Below are 18,479 nucleotides of genomic sequence, written 5' to 3' on the forward strand. Positions count from 1 at the left end.
ACACGCAAACTCCAAATATACAGCAGGCGTCAGTGTCGGGATCGAACCCATGACCTCCTAAATTTCGATTTAAAGCTTTCGTGACTGCAGGGATTCATCTTCTTGGTTCTTTCGGTAAAGTTACGTAGAAGGGAAATAATTATTTTATTATGTTTAATTTTATTATTTTATTACTTCCCTTCTATGTGACTTTACCGAAAGAACCAAGAAGACCACGACCTCCTGTATACCAGGCGAAGTAGTTAACACCTCGGCATTGTATCTGCGTGTCTCTGTGCGTGCGTGCACGACACAGCCCGTGGTGGCAACCACCGTTGCCCGCACGACCTTCGACCCGGACGCACCACTCGGAGGCGGACAGCTCGACCCCCCGCCGGGCGTCGGTTCACCCCCCCCGGCCGCGATCCACGTCCGCTCCCAACGTGCACACGGGCGTCGTGGGGCCAGTGACGGCCAACCTGGTGCAGGTGCGTCACTCTCTCTCGCGTCAACGCTGCTCACCTTGCGCGCGGTTTTCCCATTCCTGCGCGTGATGGTGATGGCGTCGGTGGCAGCGTCGTGATTGAGCGGCGGCTAGAATATTGATGATACTGATGCATCTTCTTGGTTCTTTCGGTAAAGTCACGTAGAAGGGAAGTAATAAAATAATAAAAATAAAACATAATAAAATAATTCTCACGACGTTTCGGCCACAACGCAAGCAGCCGTCCTCAGGTGAAAACCAGGTCTGTCGCCTCGACAGGACGGCTGCTTGCGTTGTGGCCGAAACGTCGTGAGAATTGTTTTATTTTTTATTTTTATTATTTTATTACTTCCCTTCTACGTGACTTTACCGAAAGAACCAAGAAGATGAATCCCTGCCGTCACGAAAGCTTTAAATCGAAAAGATACTGATGTAGTTTATATTTTAGTTTTTTACATGGTGGTTTAGCTGCTGCAGCTCCATACTATTAACATTCCTTCCCTTTATTAATGCTAACCCTACTCCCTCCCTTTGTTGCTGCTAATCCTGCATACTGCATAATGCACGGGCATAATATGACTTTGAAACCCCCCGCCCACCTCCTACGCATTCCACAAGTAGTGACTAATCCCATATCTGCATTTCCCATAAATATGCTGAATTCCTCTTGATATGCAAATTCCTTTGTCAAGGCGCTCTTCCCCCTCCAACCCAGCTTAAATATACGCTGCCAAGCCTGGTGGTGTTCATTCAGACGCTGTCTTTCCGACAGACCTGTTCTTCACCTGAGGACGGCTGCTTGCGTTGTGGCCGAAACGTCATGAGAATTATTTTCTTATGTTTTATTTTTATTATTTTATTACTTCCCTTCTACGTGACTTTACCGAAAGAAACCAGAAGCCAGAATGGCGGCGTTGTTGAGGGGGTCTGCTGCTGGCCATGACGAGAGAGCTTCAGGAGAGAGAATTTGTGTTGTTTAGTTCAAAGTGAAAATAATTTGAAGGTGGCGAGGCCATGCTTAGGGTGGTGGATCGCAGTCTCAACCAAACTTTGTGTCTTTTTCAGAAGCGACCTGGTCACTAATGATGGCCCAACAAATTGGCTTATGCGGAAATTTATAGCAGCAAAATAATGAAGGCCCCATCTTCTTGGTTCTTTCGGTAAAGTCACGTAGAATGGAAATAATAAAATAATAAAAATAAAACATAATAAAATAATTCTCACAACGTTTCGGCCACAACGCAAGTCGACTTTACCGAATGCGGCTACTTGCGTTGTGGCCGAAACGTCGTGAGAATTATTTTATTATGTTTTATTATTTTATTATTTCCATTCTACGTGACTTTACCGAAAGAACCAAGAAGATGAATCCCTGCAGTCACAAAAGCTTTAAATCGAAAAATAATGAAGGCCGTCACCACACACGAAGAGGTGGGTGGCCAGCACCACGCCGATGTTTGAGGCTACGTCGACCTAGGGGAGGCACAGGACCGTTTCAGATTATCGTCACCGGTAGTGGTGGCTGTGAGAGGAAATCGAACTGGGGTTGCCGGGTTCATAGCGAAGCGCGCTAACCGCTACACTACACAGACACAGACGCGCACGTACACGGAGCGCGGCGCTAAAATTATACACGCGGTGTTGTTGCCCGGTCGAAAGCGTTCCCCTCTTGTACCCAATTAGCGCGGCAAAGACACTCGCAGCGACGGATAAATATCGATTGCGCGCCATTTCAAAAGTGCCGGGCCTCTCGTGGCCCCAGGATGCATCGGCGGAGCCGTCGAGAAAAAATGTGGACCGTGGGCGGAGGAGGAGGAGGAACGCGTACGAGAGGTTTTTACGAAGACGGGAGTTGACAAAAAGGATGCTCTAATCCATAATGGAGGCGGGTTTTTTGTTGTTGTTGTTGTTGTTGTTGTCGTTGGGTTAGATCGCGTAAATATAAACGTGTCTTCTTGGTTCTTTCGGTAAAGTCACGTAGAATGGAAATAATAAAATAATAAAAATAAAACATAATAAAATAATTCTCACGACGTTTTGGCCACAACGCAAGCAGCCGTCCTCAGGTACTGCTTGCGTTGTGGCCGAAACGTCGTGAGAATTATTTTATTATGTTTTATTTTTATTATTTTATTATTTCCATTCTACGTGACTTTACCGAAAGAACAAAGAAGATGAATCCCTGCAGTCACGAAAGCTTTAAATCGAAATATAAACGTGTCGTTAAACCCGCCACCACCCGACACGGCCAATTAGTAAGGTTTGTCACGGAAACAAAACGTGCCAATTAGTCACTAGTTCAGCACACCGGTTGTGTGTTCGAGAGTAAACTCACAGCATTTACCAATTCGAGTACGACGTTATGCCAGTGATTACAACCGGCATGTCGTCGTATTTGTTACAATGAATATCGATTATTAGTTGGGTTATTCACGGTTAATTGGCTGTGTCGGGTGGTGGCGGGTTTAACGACACGTTTATATATTTACGCGATGTAACCCACCAAAAAAATGCCTATTATGGATAACATTGGTGCTGATTAGGCTGCTTTAACACAGCGGGAGGCTCCCTTGGTGGACTTGCTGAGCCAGCTTTGTTGACATCCGATCGTTGCCTGCATTGTGATCACATCTCCGTGTGTTCGTGCGTGCATGTGTGTTCCACAGGACATGATGCGTGACTGCAGGCATCATGAAGGTAAATGGGCCTCTGATGCGTTGCAGTTCGTGGAGTTATTAGCAATCCGGGACTAACTGTCGGGTATTGCTGATTAGGCGTTAGGGTTGTAACGGTGTGTCAGTCGTCGATTGGGTGGTAGGGTGCGATGCAATGATAAGATTTGTGCCACACAGCAACGAGAACCTGGGTTCGATTTCCAACTTTAGGCGCCCTTTCCGTGTGGAGTTTGTATGTTCCCCTCCTGTTCTGCAGAGCGTGAGTGTTTGTGAGTGTGTGGAGTTTGTGTGAGGATCGATAGTGTAGCGGTCAGTGCGCTGCGCTATGAACCCGGCGACCCGGGTTCGATTCCCGCTCACGGCCATCACCAGTGACGATTATCTGAGCCGGTCCCGGGCCTCCCCTAGGTTGACTCAAATGAGTACCTGGTGCGGTGTGTTAAATCATCGCCACTGGGACAAAGGCGGTCGGGCGTGGTGTTGGCCACCCACCCCCTCGTGTACTGTTTTGGCCTTCATAGGTGCTTGCTAACAGCACTTGCCCCAACGGTCTGTTAAGGCTATACGGGAATCATTTGTCTTATTTGGAGTGTTTATGTTCTCCCTGTGTTCATGTGGTTTTCCCCGGGTGGTGGATGCTAAATGACTTTGGCATAAAACTACCACCACGTTGCCTAACCAAAAAAACAGCAATGGACAATAATGTTATAACAATCGGGGCGCAGTGGTGACGAGATATTAACTACCTCGGCTGGTATGCAGGAGGTTGTGGGTTCGACCCCGACCCTGATGCCTGTGTACTTGGAGTTTGCGGGCTCTCTCTGCCTGTGGTCACATGGCTTTTATCCGGGTCCTCCGGTTTTTTCCTCCATGCGTTTAGAGTCTCTAGATTTCCACGTGATAAGTCACTTTGTTGTGCTATCATTAGTGGCCAGATCGCTTCTTAAGAAAGCTATGTAGAGCTATGTGGGCCTTACCTTGGAACATACATTTTTTTAGTTTAATGTTGAGTTTAATAATCCATTTGAGGGCGTCAGGAGTTGCTTGATTGAGTCCCTGACGGAGGCTCTTAATCTCAGCGGGCTCTCGCACATTTATAATCACCGCACGCACACACACACGCACACATGTACGCACACATACAAAGACAAAGATCCCCCGTATAGCCTTGACAGACTTTAGGGGCAAGTGCTGTTAGCGAGCACCTATAAAGGCCGGCACGGCACACGAGGGGGTGGGTGGCCAACACCACGCCCGGCCGCCTTTGTCTCCCTAGCGGCGATGTTTACACATCACACCAGGTACTCATTGTAGGCTGAGTCGACCTAGGGGAGGCCCAGGACCGGTTCAGATAATCGTCACTGGTGTTGATCGTTAGCGGGAATCGAACCCGGGTCGCCAGATTCATAGCGCAGCGTGCTAACCGCTACACTACCGCTCCCCACACGCACACACATACACGCACGCACACGCACACACACGCATGGACACGCGCGCGACTGAGTGAGCAACACGCGTGCTGCATGCAGGCACGAGTGTGGGTCTGACGGCCACCTTCCCCATGGACCTCCCCGGGGCTCGCAACGCGTCTCCCGGGCCCTCCCGTCCAGCCTCGCTCACAGACGATCGCATCATACACATGGTACGAAGACAAAGATCCCCCGGATAGCTTTTAACAAGTTGTTTGATCGGTCAAGTGCTGTGAGCGAGCGCCGATGAATGCCGGCACGCCACACGAGGGAGTGATAGTCCAACAGCACGCCCGGCCGCCTTTGTCTCCCCAGTTGTGGTGAGATGGTTATTTCCCTCGCCTGGTATGCAGGAGGTTAGTGGGTTCGATCCCGACTTTGATGCGTTTATGTTTGGAGTTTGTATGTTCTACCCATTGTTGCCTGCATTTTTCTCCGGGTCCTCTGGTTTTTCCCTCCACATTTATAACACTGGTCAACACACTTTTTCTGGTATAAGATATTCCAACGGTTTTTAATGTAATTTTGGGGTGCTGATTCCAAATCCGGCATACGTTTTTGTCTATCACATCAGGTTTTTGAGATATCAAATATTGCATTTTCAATAAAAACTGCAGAAGAAAAATATTAAATAAATGTGGATATCTACATAAAATGATATTATAAACACACTATCCTAAAAATACAGCACCATATTTTAACACTAAAGCAGTCACTGACTCGCAACAACTTGCAATCATAAGTGACAGAGTTAATTTCGGGTAAAATCAATGAAAATGGGGTATGCCGATAGCATAAAAATGAGATCAGATTTGGAATCAGCACCCTGAAATTAGTCTAAAACAGCTGCAAAAGTTCAGGCCAGAATTTTTTTTTTGTTGTTGTTGACCAGTGTGATCAACGGGCGTTCAGAGTATTTGGCTGCTATACATTTCCACGTGATAAGCCACTTCGCCGAGCTAACATTTGCAGCTCAGGTGGCTTTTGAAAACGAGCTTTGTAGCTAAGTGGGCCTTACCTGGTCAAATTTAAACATAAAAATTAAAGAGTGACTGAGCATGTTGGTAAATTATTGTGTGAGAGAGTTGCGTGCAAGTGAGTGTAAGCATTAGTACGAGTGCGTTCTCATTGAGTGAGTGTAAATGTTCGTGGGTGTAGACACCAATGGTTGTGAGTGTAATTGAATGTGAGTGAGTGAGGTGATTTTGTGTGTGTGAGTGAATGTAGCCTTGAATACATAAATGTGTGAAATCTAATGTCCTTGTATGTGTGTGTGCCCGTGTGTGTGTGTGCATGTGCCCGCGTGCGTGTGCGTTACCCGTGTGTGTGTGTGCATGTGCCCCATGTGTGTGTGTGTGTGTGCATGTGCCCCATGTGTGTGTGTGCATGTGCTGTGTGTGTGTGCATGTGCCCGCGTGCATGTGCCCGCGTGCGTGTGCGTTACCCGTGTGTGTGTGTGCATGTGCCCCATGTGTGTGTGTGTGTGTGCATGTGCCCCATGTGTGTGTGTGCATGTGCTGTGTGTGTGTGCATGTGCCCGCGTGCATGTGCCCGCGTGCGTGTGCCTTACCCGTGTGTGTGTGTGTGCATGTGCCCCATGTGTGTGTGTGTGTGCATGTGCCCCATGTGTGTGTGTGTGCATGTGTCCCATGTGTGCGTGTGTGTGTGCATGTGCCCGCGTGCGTGTGCGTTACCCATGTGCCCTTGTGTGTGCGCCGTGTATTTGCTCGTGTGTGCGTCTCTCTGTACGTGTGTGTGTACCCGAGTGTGTGTTGGTACATGTGTGTGTGCATGTATCCATGTGTGTGTACGTGTGCGTACACGTGTGTGTGTGTGTGCAGCGTCCGCTGAAGAGGAGGGATTCGTGTGATGACTGGGAGATCCCGGAGGGGCAGATCGCATTCGGGCAGCGGATTGGTTCGGGCTCCTTCGGAACCGTCTACAAGGGCAAGTGGCACGGTGAGTGGTGAGCGGCGAGAGTGAGCGGCGCGCGTGCAGAGCGTGGTGAGCGTCAAGGGGCGTGGGGTCCGTGAGCGCCTCGATCTGCCGATGTGACCGGTTGTCTGTGTGATTGAAAAACATTTTTTTTTGACCAGGTAAGGAACACTGAGCTATGCAGCTCTTTTTCAGAAGCGACCTGGCCACAAACGATAGCCCAACGAAGTGGCTTATCACGTGGACATTTATTGCAGCCAATACTCTGAACGCGTTTGTTTTTCTAAATGCGGAGGGAAAAACCGGAGGACCCGGAGAGAAATCCACGCGACCATGGGGAGGGAGAAATGCAAACTCCAAATATACAGCAGCAGGCGTCAGGGTTGGGATCGAACCCACGACCTCCTGTATACTCGGCGAGGTATTGAACATCTCGTCATCGTGATGATGATGAGAGAGACACGCAAGCTTCAAATATACAGCAGCAGGCGTCAAGGTCTGGATCGAACCCACGACCTCCTGCATAACAGGCGAGGTAGTTAACATCTCCTAGCCACCGTGCACGCACCACGCATCCCGTAGCGGCAACTACCATTGCCCCCGCGGAGTGCGTTGTCACCTCAGTGTTGCTCGTGCGTAAACTCACACTTGACTGGCCGTGTCGCCGGCGTGCAGGAGACGTAGCTGTGAAGGTGCTGAACGTGACCGATCCAACACCGCAGCAGCTGCAGGCGTTCAAGAACGAGGTCGGGGTGCTGAGGTGAGTGCCGTAGCAGCGCCCATCACCCCCAGTGACGGATAGAGCACCCAGAGGGGGGGCAGCACTACAGCTGCAGCACGCAGAGCGCACGATACAGCAACAACCGCACACCCAGAGCGAGGGAAACAGCAAGAACCAAACACACACACCCAGAGAGAGTGAAACAGCAACAACCACACACACACACACCCAGAGCAAGTGATACAACAACAACCACACACACACCCAGAGCGAGTGATACAGCAACAACCACACACACACCCAGAGCGAGTGATACAGCAACAACCACACACACACCCAGAGTGAGTGATACAGCAACAACCACACACACACCCAGAGAGAGTGAAACAGCAACAACCACACACACACCCACCCAGAGTGAGTGATACAGCAACCACACACACACACACCCAGAGTGAGTGATACAGCAACAACCACACACACACCCAGAGCAAGTGATACAGCAACAACCACACACACACCCAGAGCAAGTGATACAACAACAACCACACACACACCCAGAGCGAGTGATACAGCAACAACCACGCACACACACCCAGAGCAAGTGATACAACAACAACCACACACACAGTGAGTGATACAGCAACAACCACACACACACCCAGAGTGAGTGATACAGCAACAACCACGCACACACACCCAGAGCAAGTGATACAACAACCACTCACCCACACCCAGAGCGAGTGATACAGCAACAACCACACACACACACAGTGAGTGATACAGCAACAACCACACACACAGTGAGTGATACAACAACAACCACACACACACCCAGAGTGAGTGATACAACAACAACCACACACACACCCAGAGCAAGTGATACAACAACAACCACACACACACCCAGAGTGAGTGATACAGCAGCAACCACGCACCCAGTGAGTGATACAACAACAACCACACACGCACACAGTGAGTCACACAGCAACAACCACACACCCACAGACTCACAGTGAGTCACAGCAACAACCACACACACACAGCGAGTGACACAACAACAACCACGCACACACAGCGAGTCACACAGCAACAACCACTCACCCACACACACAGTGAGTGACACAGCAACAACCACTCACCCACACACAGCGAGTCACACAGCAACAACCACACACACACCCACAGTGAGTGACACAACAACCACTCACCCACACACCCACAGTGAGTCACACAACAACCACTGACCCACACACACACAGCGAGTCACACAGCAACAACCGCGCACAACCCTCGCGAGTCGTGCCGGCCTTCATAAGCGCTGCCAACTCGCCAAACAGAACTTTGTCCCCCCAACAGTTTGTTGACGGCTATCTGGACGGGGCGGGCGGGCGGGCCGGGGTGGCGAATCCTCGTTTGTCGTTGCGTGCGTGCAGGAAGACTCGGCACGTGAACATCCTGCTGTTCATGGGCTACACGATGCAGCCGCGCCTCGCCATCGTCACGCAGTGGTGCGAGGGCTCCAGCCTCTACCGCCACCTGCACGTGCTCGACACCAGGCTGCCCGTGCTGCAGCTCATAGACATCGCGCGCCAGACCGCGCAGGGCATGGAGTGAGTGGGGCGAGTCGGGGGGGTGTGGGGGGGGGGGGCGCTAGGGTCCGTGTTGCTGTGTGGATAGGATGAGTGTGTACGCAAGTGTAATGTGAGGATATATCCGGCTCACTGACGTTTCACAACTCGTCACGATGATTGGCTCTGCCGGTCCTGGTTTATAGCCAATGGGGGGAAGCCTAGGGGCGTGGCCCTGACGTAAACAGGTCCCTGCGGGGTGGGCTGGTAGGAACGAATAACCAAAGAATATAAACATAATGTATTATTACACTTGTTTAGCCAGGAAAGCCTCACTGAGTGTAAAGGTTTTTGTAGGGTCCTGCCAAGTGTTTGCAGTAGGGGGCGATGTTGCTACACCTAATCGGACCATACGAAGGGAGAGTTTGAGGCCTAGTTCTAGGCTTTAGGCCTAGCTGTAGGCTTTAGGCCGCTGTGAGTAAATTTTTAATTTAAATATTTTAATTATTAATGTAAAAGCTTTAAATGTAAATGTTTATATTTAAAAACATCAGGGAATGTAACATTGTTAAACATTAACTCCCTTTCACACACGCGGGGGTACGATACGAAGGGAGAGTTTGAGGCCTAGTTCTAGGCTTTAGGCCTAGCTGTAGGCTTTAGGCCGCTGTGAGTTAATTTTTAATTTAAATGTTTTAATTAAAAACTATCTCAGGGAATAAAAACTATCTCAGGGAATTATAAGGGAATGTTACACTTGTTTAGCCAGGAAAGCCTCACTGAGTCTAAAGGTTTTTGTAGGGTCCTGCCAAGTGTTTGCAGTAGGGGGCGATGTTGCTACACCTAATCGGACATCGGACGGACGGACGGACGATATAATCTATTGTAGGCTGGTTCACTTCGTTCCTACCAGTATAAAAAGGTGACGGTTGTAAGAATTGATTCTGCTGGCTTTGGCTACAGCCAATGGGGAGATGAATCAGGGGCGTGGTCCCGGGAGCTGACGAGGGAGCCTGGAATATTCCATGGAGGCTAACCAGGATTGGTGGAAACGTACCATGTGACCCGGGTATTAAATAGGGGTGGAGACGAACGACACGTGGTCAGAACGGGAACGAACGGAGGAGGGGGCCACGCGTGAGCGGGGCTCCGTGTTGCCACGTGGCGGTGCGTCTCTCTCTATCCCTCTCATGCTGCCTGTCAGCAGCAAGTTGAATAAAAGACGGATTCCAGAAGTCGCCTCAACGACCTTTATTACAAATGCGTGTCGTTGAAATTTCTATCGCACGTAGTCAACCGTTAGGTGGGCAGGTCGCTTCTGAAGATGATGAAGCCATCTTCTTGGTTCTTTCGGTAAAGTCACGTAGAATGGAAATAATAAAATAACAAAAAAAAGTTTAAGAAAATTCGAGTTATTATATTATTTTATTATGTTGTATTTTTTATTATTTTATTATTTCCATTCTACGTGACTTTACCGAAAGAACCAAGAAGATGAATCCCTGCAGTCACGAAAGAAGCTTTAAATCGAAATGATGAAGCCACTTCCTCCCGCTGTCATTTGTGGTGGCCAGGTCGCTACATAGCAGCTCCTGGTCAAATAATAAAATGTTTGTTTTTGTTTGAGCGTCTGAGCTGCGTTGATGCCGCTTTGTGCCCCTTTCTGCAGCTACCTGCATGCCAAGTCCATCATCCACAGGGACCTCAAGTCCAACAGTATCCTTGCGCAGCCCTGTTGTCTCACACAGTCATTGTTGCGTTTCTAGAGTGTCAGGGTGTCAGGGATCCATTTAGTGTTGATAGTATTCTTAGGGTGTAGCGTCCGGATGTTTGTTTGGTGAATGTGCGTTCGTGTCTTCTCTGTGTGTGTGAGGTATTTGAGTGTTGTGTATACGTCTGCGTACGTTATGTGTATTGTGTGTTTTTTGTATATTTGCATTTGTGTCTTTGTTCATATGTCTCTGCATTTTTGTGTGTCTCTGCATTTTTGTGTGTCTCTGCACATGTCTGTGTTGTGTATGTGAACCTGGCGACTCGGGTTCGATTCCCGCTCACGGTCAACACCAGTGACGATTATCTGAACCGGTCTTGGATCTCCCTTAGGTCAACTCAGCCTCAAATCCTGGTGCGATGTGTAAACATCATCGCTGGGGAGACAAAGGCGGCCGGGCGTGGTGTTGGCCACCCACCCCTTCGTGTGCCGTGCCGGCCTTCATAGGTGCTACTCGCTAACAGCACTTGCCCCAACAGTCTGTTAAGGCTACACGGGGGATCTTTGTTGCATGCATGCCCCGTGTCTCCTTGACCACCTTCTGCAGACATCTTCCTCCACGATGACCTCACGGTGAAGGTCGGAGACTTCGGTTTGGCCACGGTGAAGACTCGGTGGAGCGGCTCCCACCAACTCACACAGCCATCCGGATCCATCCTGTGGATGGTGAGCGAACTCGCTCGCGAACTCGCTCGCTCGCTCACCAGTTCCCTGTTCCGTCGCACAAAGATCTCTCATGTAGCCTACACGGTAGCATGGGGGGGGGGAGCGGTAGTGTAGTAGCAGTTAGCGCGCTGCACTACAAACACGGCGACCCGAGTTCGATTCCCTCTCACGGTCAACACCAGTGAAGATTATCTGAACTGGTCCTGTGCCTCAATTTTTGTCTACTTGGTCTTAAATAAGTATTTAGGTATGGATGTTGAACTTAGTTCACATCGTACGTAGCCAAACATGCTAATCAGAGGTGGTACCTGCTGCAGATGTGTAAACACCGGCACTGGGGAGACAAAGGCGGCCGGAGCCCCGTCACCCCCCGTGTGCTGTGTGGGCCTTGGTAGGTGCTCGCTAACAGCACTTGCCCCAACAATGTATATATGTTGAACTTCTTTCGCACCGTACGTAACCAACCGTGCGAAAACGACAAGCCTACGTGAGGCTATAGAGAGGGGCGGTGGTTCTCTGTGCTGTACGCAGGCCCCGGAGGTGATCCGCATGGAGGACGAGAACCCGTACACGTTCGAGTCGGACGTCTACGCGTTTGGGGTCGTGCTCTTCGAGCTCATGTCCGGCCAGCTGCCGTACTGCCACATCAACAACCGCGACCAGGTGCGGTGGCGGCAGCAGCAGCTGCACCTCCAGTAGGAGTAGCAACAGCACTCGTACCGACACCAGCGGGACCAGCAGCAGCGGCACTTGACATCAATAGTTGCAGCAGCAGCACAAATGTTAACACTCATTGCCAACGGCACGACCATTAGCAGCAGCACCACCAACACCAACAGCACAAACAGCACAAACAGCACAAACAGCAGCAACAACAGCAGTAGTGCCACCACCAACACTTTACACCCAAGCTGACACCAACAGCAACAGCAGCAGTAGCACCACCACCAACACTTTACACCTAAACCGACACCATCACCACTGCCACCAACAACAGTAGCACCACCACCAACACTTTACACCCAAACCGACACCATCACCACTGCCACCAACAGCACCAACAGCAGTAGCACCACCGACAGCACTGACACCATCAGCAGTTGCAGTGTCAACTCAAGTAGCAGCAGCAGCAGCTGTATTGTCTACACACTCGGGGATGCTGCATTTGCCCAACGGTCCTGCTGTAGAGAAAATTATGATCACATGACACTGATATTATTTATAATTCCAGAGTGGAAATTATACCATTCCCAGTGTTTTAGTGCAGTCGTTGGTGACCGAACTGCGGCCGTAAACTCACGACCCATAAGAGCCCAGTGTCGTCACGGGCGGCTGAAACGCGGGCTCCAAACCAGCAGCACCTCAGAGCAGAGGTCGCAAACGGGTTTTGATTCCTTGCCCGTACCCGGCCGGGTAGGGTACGGGTACCCGTACCCGATACCCGGCCGGGTACGGGTAGCCGGTTATTGGGTAGGGTACGGGTATCGGGTATCCAATTGCGACCTCTGGGATGAAGCCATGTTGCAGGCGCGGGTGGGTTGATTCTAGGAACTTGAATTGTGAGAAGAGACAAGACGTTGGGAAATGAGTGACAAACGGCGACTCACCAGTGACTCACGGCCTACCCGTACCCGTACCCGGCCGCACCAGGGTCGCAAACGGCTACCCGTACCCGGCCGGGTACGGGTAGCCGGGTATCGGGTAGGGTACGGGTATCGGGTACCCGGTTGCGACCTCTGGCTTAGAGGTGACGTCTCAGCGCTGTGACCTCCTGAGCCGCCCAGCCACTGCTCGGTGTTACCTGCTCCATCGTGTGTCGTGCGGCACGCGCACACGGGTGGTGAAGTTGACAGATCAAAGTGTTCTTGGTTCTTTCGGTAAAGTCACGTAGAATGGAAATAACAAAATAATCAAAATAAAACATAATAAAATAATCCTCACGACGTTTCAGGTCTGTCAGAAAGACAGCGTCTGTTCTTCACCTGAGGACGGCTGCTTGCGTTGTGGCCGAAACGTCGTGAGAATTATTTTATTATGTTTTCTTTTTATTATTTTATTATTTCCCTTCTACGTGACTTTACCGAAAGAACCAAGAAGATAAATCCCTGCAGTCACGAAAGCTTTAAATCGAAATCAAAGTGTCACCAAGTTTGTAGGCTTCCTGCGCTGTGCGGTGTGGCTTGAAGCTCCAGTGACGACGGAATCTCTGCGGTTGGCTGACAGATCATCTTCATGGTGGGCCGAGGCTACTTGAGTCCCGACCTCACCAAAGTCCGCAGAAACTGCCCAAGAGACATGAGGCGCCTCATGGCCGACTGCCTGAAAGCACAGCACACCGACCGGCTGCTCTTCCCGCAGGTACCAGCTGTGCGTGTGTGGCGACCACTGCGGCTAGTCGGTACGAGAGAGAGAGTGTAGTGTGTGTGTGTATGTGCGAGTGTGGTAAGTTGGTTTGCGCGGAGAGTTGATGCGGCAGTTAGCGCGCTGCGCTGCGAATCCCGACCGCTCGAGTTCGATTCCCGCTCATGGCCGTCGATCGCCCAGTGATAATTGTCTAAGCCGTTCCCGGGCCGCCCCTAGGTGGACTCAGCCTCAGATTGAGTACTGAGTGCGGTGCGTAAACATCGCCACCAGGGAGACGAAGGTGGTCGGGAGTGGTGCTGGTCCGTCATGTCATGCCGGCCTTCATAGGTACTCGCTAACAGCGCTTGTTCCAAGTCTGTTTAAAGCTATATAGGGGGATCTTTGTCTTTGGTAAGTTAGTAACCTACGCGTTGATGTGTACCGTAGTAATCCTACCTTTCTGCTGCAATCGCCGTTAAGCGTGTTTTAGCGTCACCATGTCACGTCCACTGAGTCTTCACCGGGCCTGTGAGGTAACCCGGCTCATGTAATGTAATCGGTGCATCTGGTATTCCTGCCTTTTTTTTTGTTTGACACAATGTCACTTACAGGAAAGGCAGACCGAGTTGTAGGACCTTTTTCAGAAGGCTCCTGCGTTGGGGCTTTTATTTGAAGATGCCCTCAGCCAACGACTGAGCGTTCATTATACAAGTTGGAGAAAGCCCACGCTTCCCGAGGGGGCAACTCTCCCCGTACAGATGGAACCCACTGGCATTCAGTCCCATTTGCCGCACCTGGCGAGCCACGGTACGGCGGCTCCTCTACGCCCACGGGAAGGAGAGCGTCACAACATTCGTGGCCGTGATCCGCCCGCCGTCGGTGCTGCTTCCTCCACAGCGCTGGATCACCACGCGGCCACGTGCAGCAGCGATAGCCGCCACCCAGAGGTCGCAACGGGTTTTGATTCCTTACCTGTACCTGGCCGCACCAGGGTCGCCAACGGGTACCCGTACCCGTACCCGGCCGTACCCGTACCCTACCCGTACCCGGCCGGGTAACGGGTAGGGTACGGGTATCGGGTACGTGATTGCGACCTCTGGGATGAAGCCATGTTGCAGACGCGGGTGGGTTGATTCTAGGAACTTGAATTGTGAGAAGAGACAAGACGTTGGGAAATGAGTGACTCACGGCCTACCCGTACCCGGCCGCACCAGGGTCGCAAACGGGTACCCATACCTGGCCGGGTACGGGTAGCCGGGTATCGGGTAGGGTACGGGTATCGGGTACCCGGTTGCGACCTCTGCCGCCACCGCGCGAGGTTCCATCGCCGAGCCCCTTGCTTGGGCGATCAGCGTGCCTCGTTTGTAAATGTGCCGGGTAATGCGGTGCCCCTCCCCCTCGCCCCTCCCTCCGCACCCACCGACGCAGATCCTGGCGTCGATAGAGAAGCTGGCGCACTCGCTGCCCAAGATCCATCGCAGCACGTCGGAGCCGTCGGTGGCGCGCGCCGGCCTGCACGCAGACGAGCTGGCGCTCTACCTGCCCTCGCCCAAGACGCCGCTGCACCCTGCCGCGTACAGCGGCTTCACCTGGCTCTCGCCCAACACCACCGTGTGGTAGGGCCGGCCTGGTACCGGGCGCCACCACCGTGAGCGCGTGGCGAGGCCGATACCCCGCTGTCCAATACCGCCGCCGCCACCGCCGCCGCCGTTGTGTTGGCGAGCGCGGCCGAGTGCGACGAAACATCGCCGCCGCTACGGCGCGGTGGGGCCAGCGTGCCGCTCGACACTCCTCAAGCCGGCCGCCCGACACCGCCACCGTCGTGTGGTAGGGCCGTCCTCCCGTTTGAAACCGTGCCCACCGTATCGGTGGGGCCAGCGCGGGGGGCAGGCAGCACCCAACGCCAGGGCGTGGGCGGAGAGACTTGGGGGTGGGGGTGGGGGGGGGCACGGGCCTGACGCAGCCTCGTGGTAGGGCCGGAATAAAAACGCGTCGCTCGGTAGCATCGTGTGACAAGAAGGGACGGCAGCAGCCAGCGGCGACCGTGTCGTTGTTGGGGCCGGGTTGGGGGCAACGCATCGTGGAACGTCCAGCACAACCACGGCGGTGGCGGTGGGGGGTGGTGGCACTCGTCAGTCAGCCACCGCCACGCACGCACCCACTGCGCCGCCCGTCTCGTCCGCGTTTCTCCATAGCATTATGAAGGCGTCTGACGGCCCGGACCGGAGTGACGACGGGAGTGTACAAGTGTCTGCCGGAGCGTGTTAACTCCGAAGGGTGGACGGCAGGAGCCGACCGGAGCCGACCGAAGCGTGGTCCGGAGTGGCAGAAGTTTGGACCGGAGTGTGAAGTGTGGACTGCAGCACTGGCCAGAAATACGGACCCCGGAGCGTGGACCGGAGCACCCACGGTTGTGGGTTGTCAACCGCGTGGATCGGTGCCGCCCACGCCGCTGGGTGGCTGCCGAACCAACCGCTACCGATGGTCCGGACTTTGGGGGGGCGTGGGGGGAGGGGATAAGGGCTTAAAGTTGGTGGGAGAGTTCGAGATTTGAAGTTTTCGTGACTGCAAGGATCCATACTCTTTGGTTCTTTCGGTAAAGTCACGTAGGTGGGAGAGTTCGAGCGAGGTCTCGGGGTTTTAGTGGTCGGAGGGATGGCGTTGACGTTCGTTTGAGGATGGTGCTGATTGTTTGATTGTTGCGGTGTGATCTACACTGCCTCCTTCTGTGGTGCGTCGACAGTGAAGGTTGTTTTGTGTCCGCGTGTTTGCACGTGTGTGTTCATAGTATTATTGTTGTTGTTGTTGTTGTCGCCCGACCTGCTCCATCGGCCAAGTGCTGCCTCAACCAACCCTCCCCGCCCCCCACTCCTGGCCCCCCCCCCCGCCTCTATCCCCAAGGGAAGAGAGAGGGAGACACGGGGCCAGGTGTGGGTGGAGCGAAGCGACGGCCGGAGGCGCGTGAGGGTGTAACCCAGTAACTCGCAGCTCTCGTACCGCCGGCGTCTGCCTGGTGGCCGCGTGGCTCAGGAGGCGACGCGTTGTCGCGACTCGCGGTGGAGGCCCGAGGCGGCCGTCGCTCCCTCTCCGGCAGAGGTCGCAAACGGGTTTTGATTCCTTACCCGTACCCGTACCCGGCCGCACCAGGGTCGCAAACGGGTACCTGATTGCGACCTCTGGGATGAAGCCATGTTGCAGGTGCGGGTGGGTTGATTCTAGGAACTTGAATTGCGAGAAGAGACAAGACGTTGGGAAATGAGTGACAAACGGTGACTCACCAGTGACTCACGGTCTACCCGTACCCGTACCCGGCCACACCAGGGTCGCAAACGGGTTACCCGTACCCGGCCGGGTATGGGTAGCTGGGTATCGGTTAGGATACGAGTATCGGGTACCCGGTTGCGACCTCTGCTCTCCGGTATGAAGCTCGCGGGCGGAGCGGCTGGGGGGGGCGGGGTGCCCGCCGAGCGTCGATCGACGCGACGTCCGACGTTCCGCTCCACCTGCTGGGGGCTTCCTCGGGCGAATTGAATTTTATTGAATTCGGGTCCTAACCGCTTGTGGCACAGCCGCGAAAAACGTCCCCAGACGGATTCGGGAACCCATTCGCTTTCATGGCCCCCCGTGTTTTTTTTTAACCGTCTCGTTTCTACTGTTGTTTGCCTTTTTTATTACCATCATCCTATCCCATTTGCACAGATCTCCTCGCCGCTAGCGGAGATCTAACATTAGCCTGCAATTTCCACGTAACTTGTATAAATTGTAAATAACCTTCTTGCCGATTTGGATTGATACGAGTCGATGCGTCGTCGTCGTCGTGTGCCGACTACCTAAGCCACGCGCGCGTCCCAGACTCTCCCGACGCCCGTTACAGAGGGGACTCCGATTGCCGCGCGCAGCCGAACGCGCCGTCCTAGCGCCCCCGGTGACGTCACCGCGGCGACGTCACCGGAGCAGCGCTCGGCACGGCACGCTTTGTCGCCTGATCACGCGCACGAGAGCCGCTCCGTTGTTCCCATTGGGTTGCACCTCGCGGCAAACGCCGCCGCCGCCTCCGCTGGACCTCCTGCGCACGCCTGGGGTGGAGCGGGTGAGGAGGAGCGCCCCGTGTGTTCCCACCGACAGTTGCGTGCGGGGAGCGGTCGCTGGTGAGCGTGGAATAAAAGTGGTTGCATGGATCCGTCGTCCTCGTGAAACTTGATGTATCGAACCGGCTGGGTTAGGGTTCAGGTTTCGGGCTGCGGTTGAGCCCAGTGTTGGGCTGGGTTAGGGTTGGAGTCTAGGTCAGGGGCGATGGTTTAGTGCAGGGGCCGGCAACCAAACTAATGAGAACCATTTTTTTAATTCGGTAAATAACTGCAGGTGAATATGGCACGATGGTCATAAAATAAATACCGTCAGGAAGCAGTCCTTAGAGGCACATGCGGCTCTGGAGCTCCAGGTTTGCCGACCCCTGGTCTCGGCTCATTCTTTGCTAGGTTACGGTTAGAGTACGGGGCTGGGTTAGGGTCATAGTTCAGATTGGGGCCACGGTTTAGCCTCATTTGCTGGGTTAGGGTTAGAGCAGTGTTCTTCACAGATTTTCAGAGTGGGGGGGGGGGGGGGCTCTTTTGCTGATAAGACATCATCAGTGTGAGGGCGGCCAGACATTCGATAAACCATTGGGGTTTTACAGCAGCAGCACGATGACGATGGGGTGGTGTTCTCACTCTTTGTGTATTGTCGGGGGCTGCACGTTAGCGGCCGCCAAGTGGCCATGGGGCTTTGCAATGAAGAACGCTGCGGCAGAGAGAGTGGGTCAGGGTTATGGTTTATCCTCATGCTGGACTTGGCTACGGTTAGAGCCAGGACCACACCCTTACAAA

The 18,479-nt window shown here is 52.9% G+C and overlaps 1 protein-coding gene across 1 annotated transcript in view; it reads left to right on the forward strand.

Annotated features, from left to right (window-relative positions):
- LOC144945578 (serine/threonine-protein kinase B-raf-like) overlaps nucleotides 1-17,792 on the forward strand; it is a 30,859-nt gene extending 13,067 nt beyond the window's left edge. Inside the window, exons 7-17 of the mRNA XM_078874063.1 lie at nucleotides 296-467; nucleotides 3,130-3,160; nucleotides 4,668-4,780; nucleotides 6,449-6,566; nucleotides 7,218-7,302; nucleotides 8,700-8,876; nucleotides 10,504-10,550; nucleotides 11,153-11,271; nucleotides 11,803-11,934; nucleotides 13,495-13,629; nucleotides 15,043-17,792. Of these exons, the coding sequence (XP_078730189.1) occupies nucleotides 296-467; nucleotides 3,130-3,160; nucleotides 4,668-4,780; nucleotides 6,449-6,566; nucleotides 7,218-7,302; nucleotides 8,700-8,876; nucleotides 10,504-10,550; nucleotides 11,153-11,271; nucleotides 11,803-11,934; nucleotides 13,495-13,629; nucleotides 15,043-15,234 (1,321 nt within the window). The 3' untranslated portion in view covers nucleotides 15,235-17,792. The remainder of the gene's footprint in view (nucleotides 1-295; nucleotides 468-3,129; nucleotides 3,161-4,667; nucleotides 4,781-6,448; nucleotides 6,567-7,217; nucleotides 7,303-8,699; nucleotides 8,877-10,503; nucleotides 10,551-11,152; nucleotides 11,272-11,802; nucleotides 11,935-13,494; nucleotides 13,630-15,042) is intronic.
- The last annotated feature ends 687 nt before the right edge of the window (nucleotides 17,793-18,479 follow it).

This window comes from Lampetra fluviatilis, chromosome 38 (assembly GCF_964198595.1).
Source record: "Lampetra fluviatilis chromosome 38, kcLamFluv1.1, whole genome shotgun sequence".
Classification (NCBI taxonomy): domain Eukaryota; kingdom Metazoa; phylum Chordata; class Hyperoartia; order Petromyzontiformes; family Petromyzontidae; genus Lampetra; species Lampetra fluviatilis.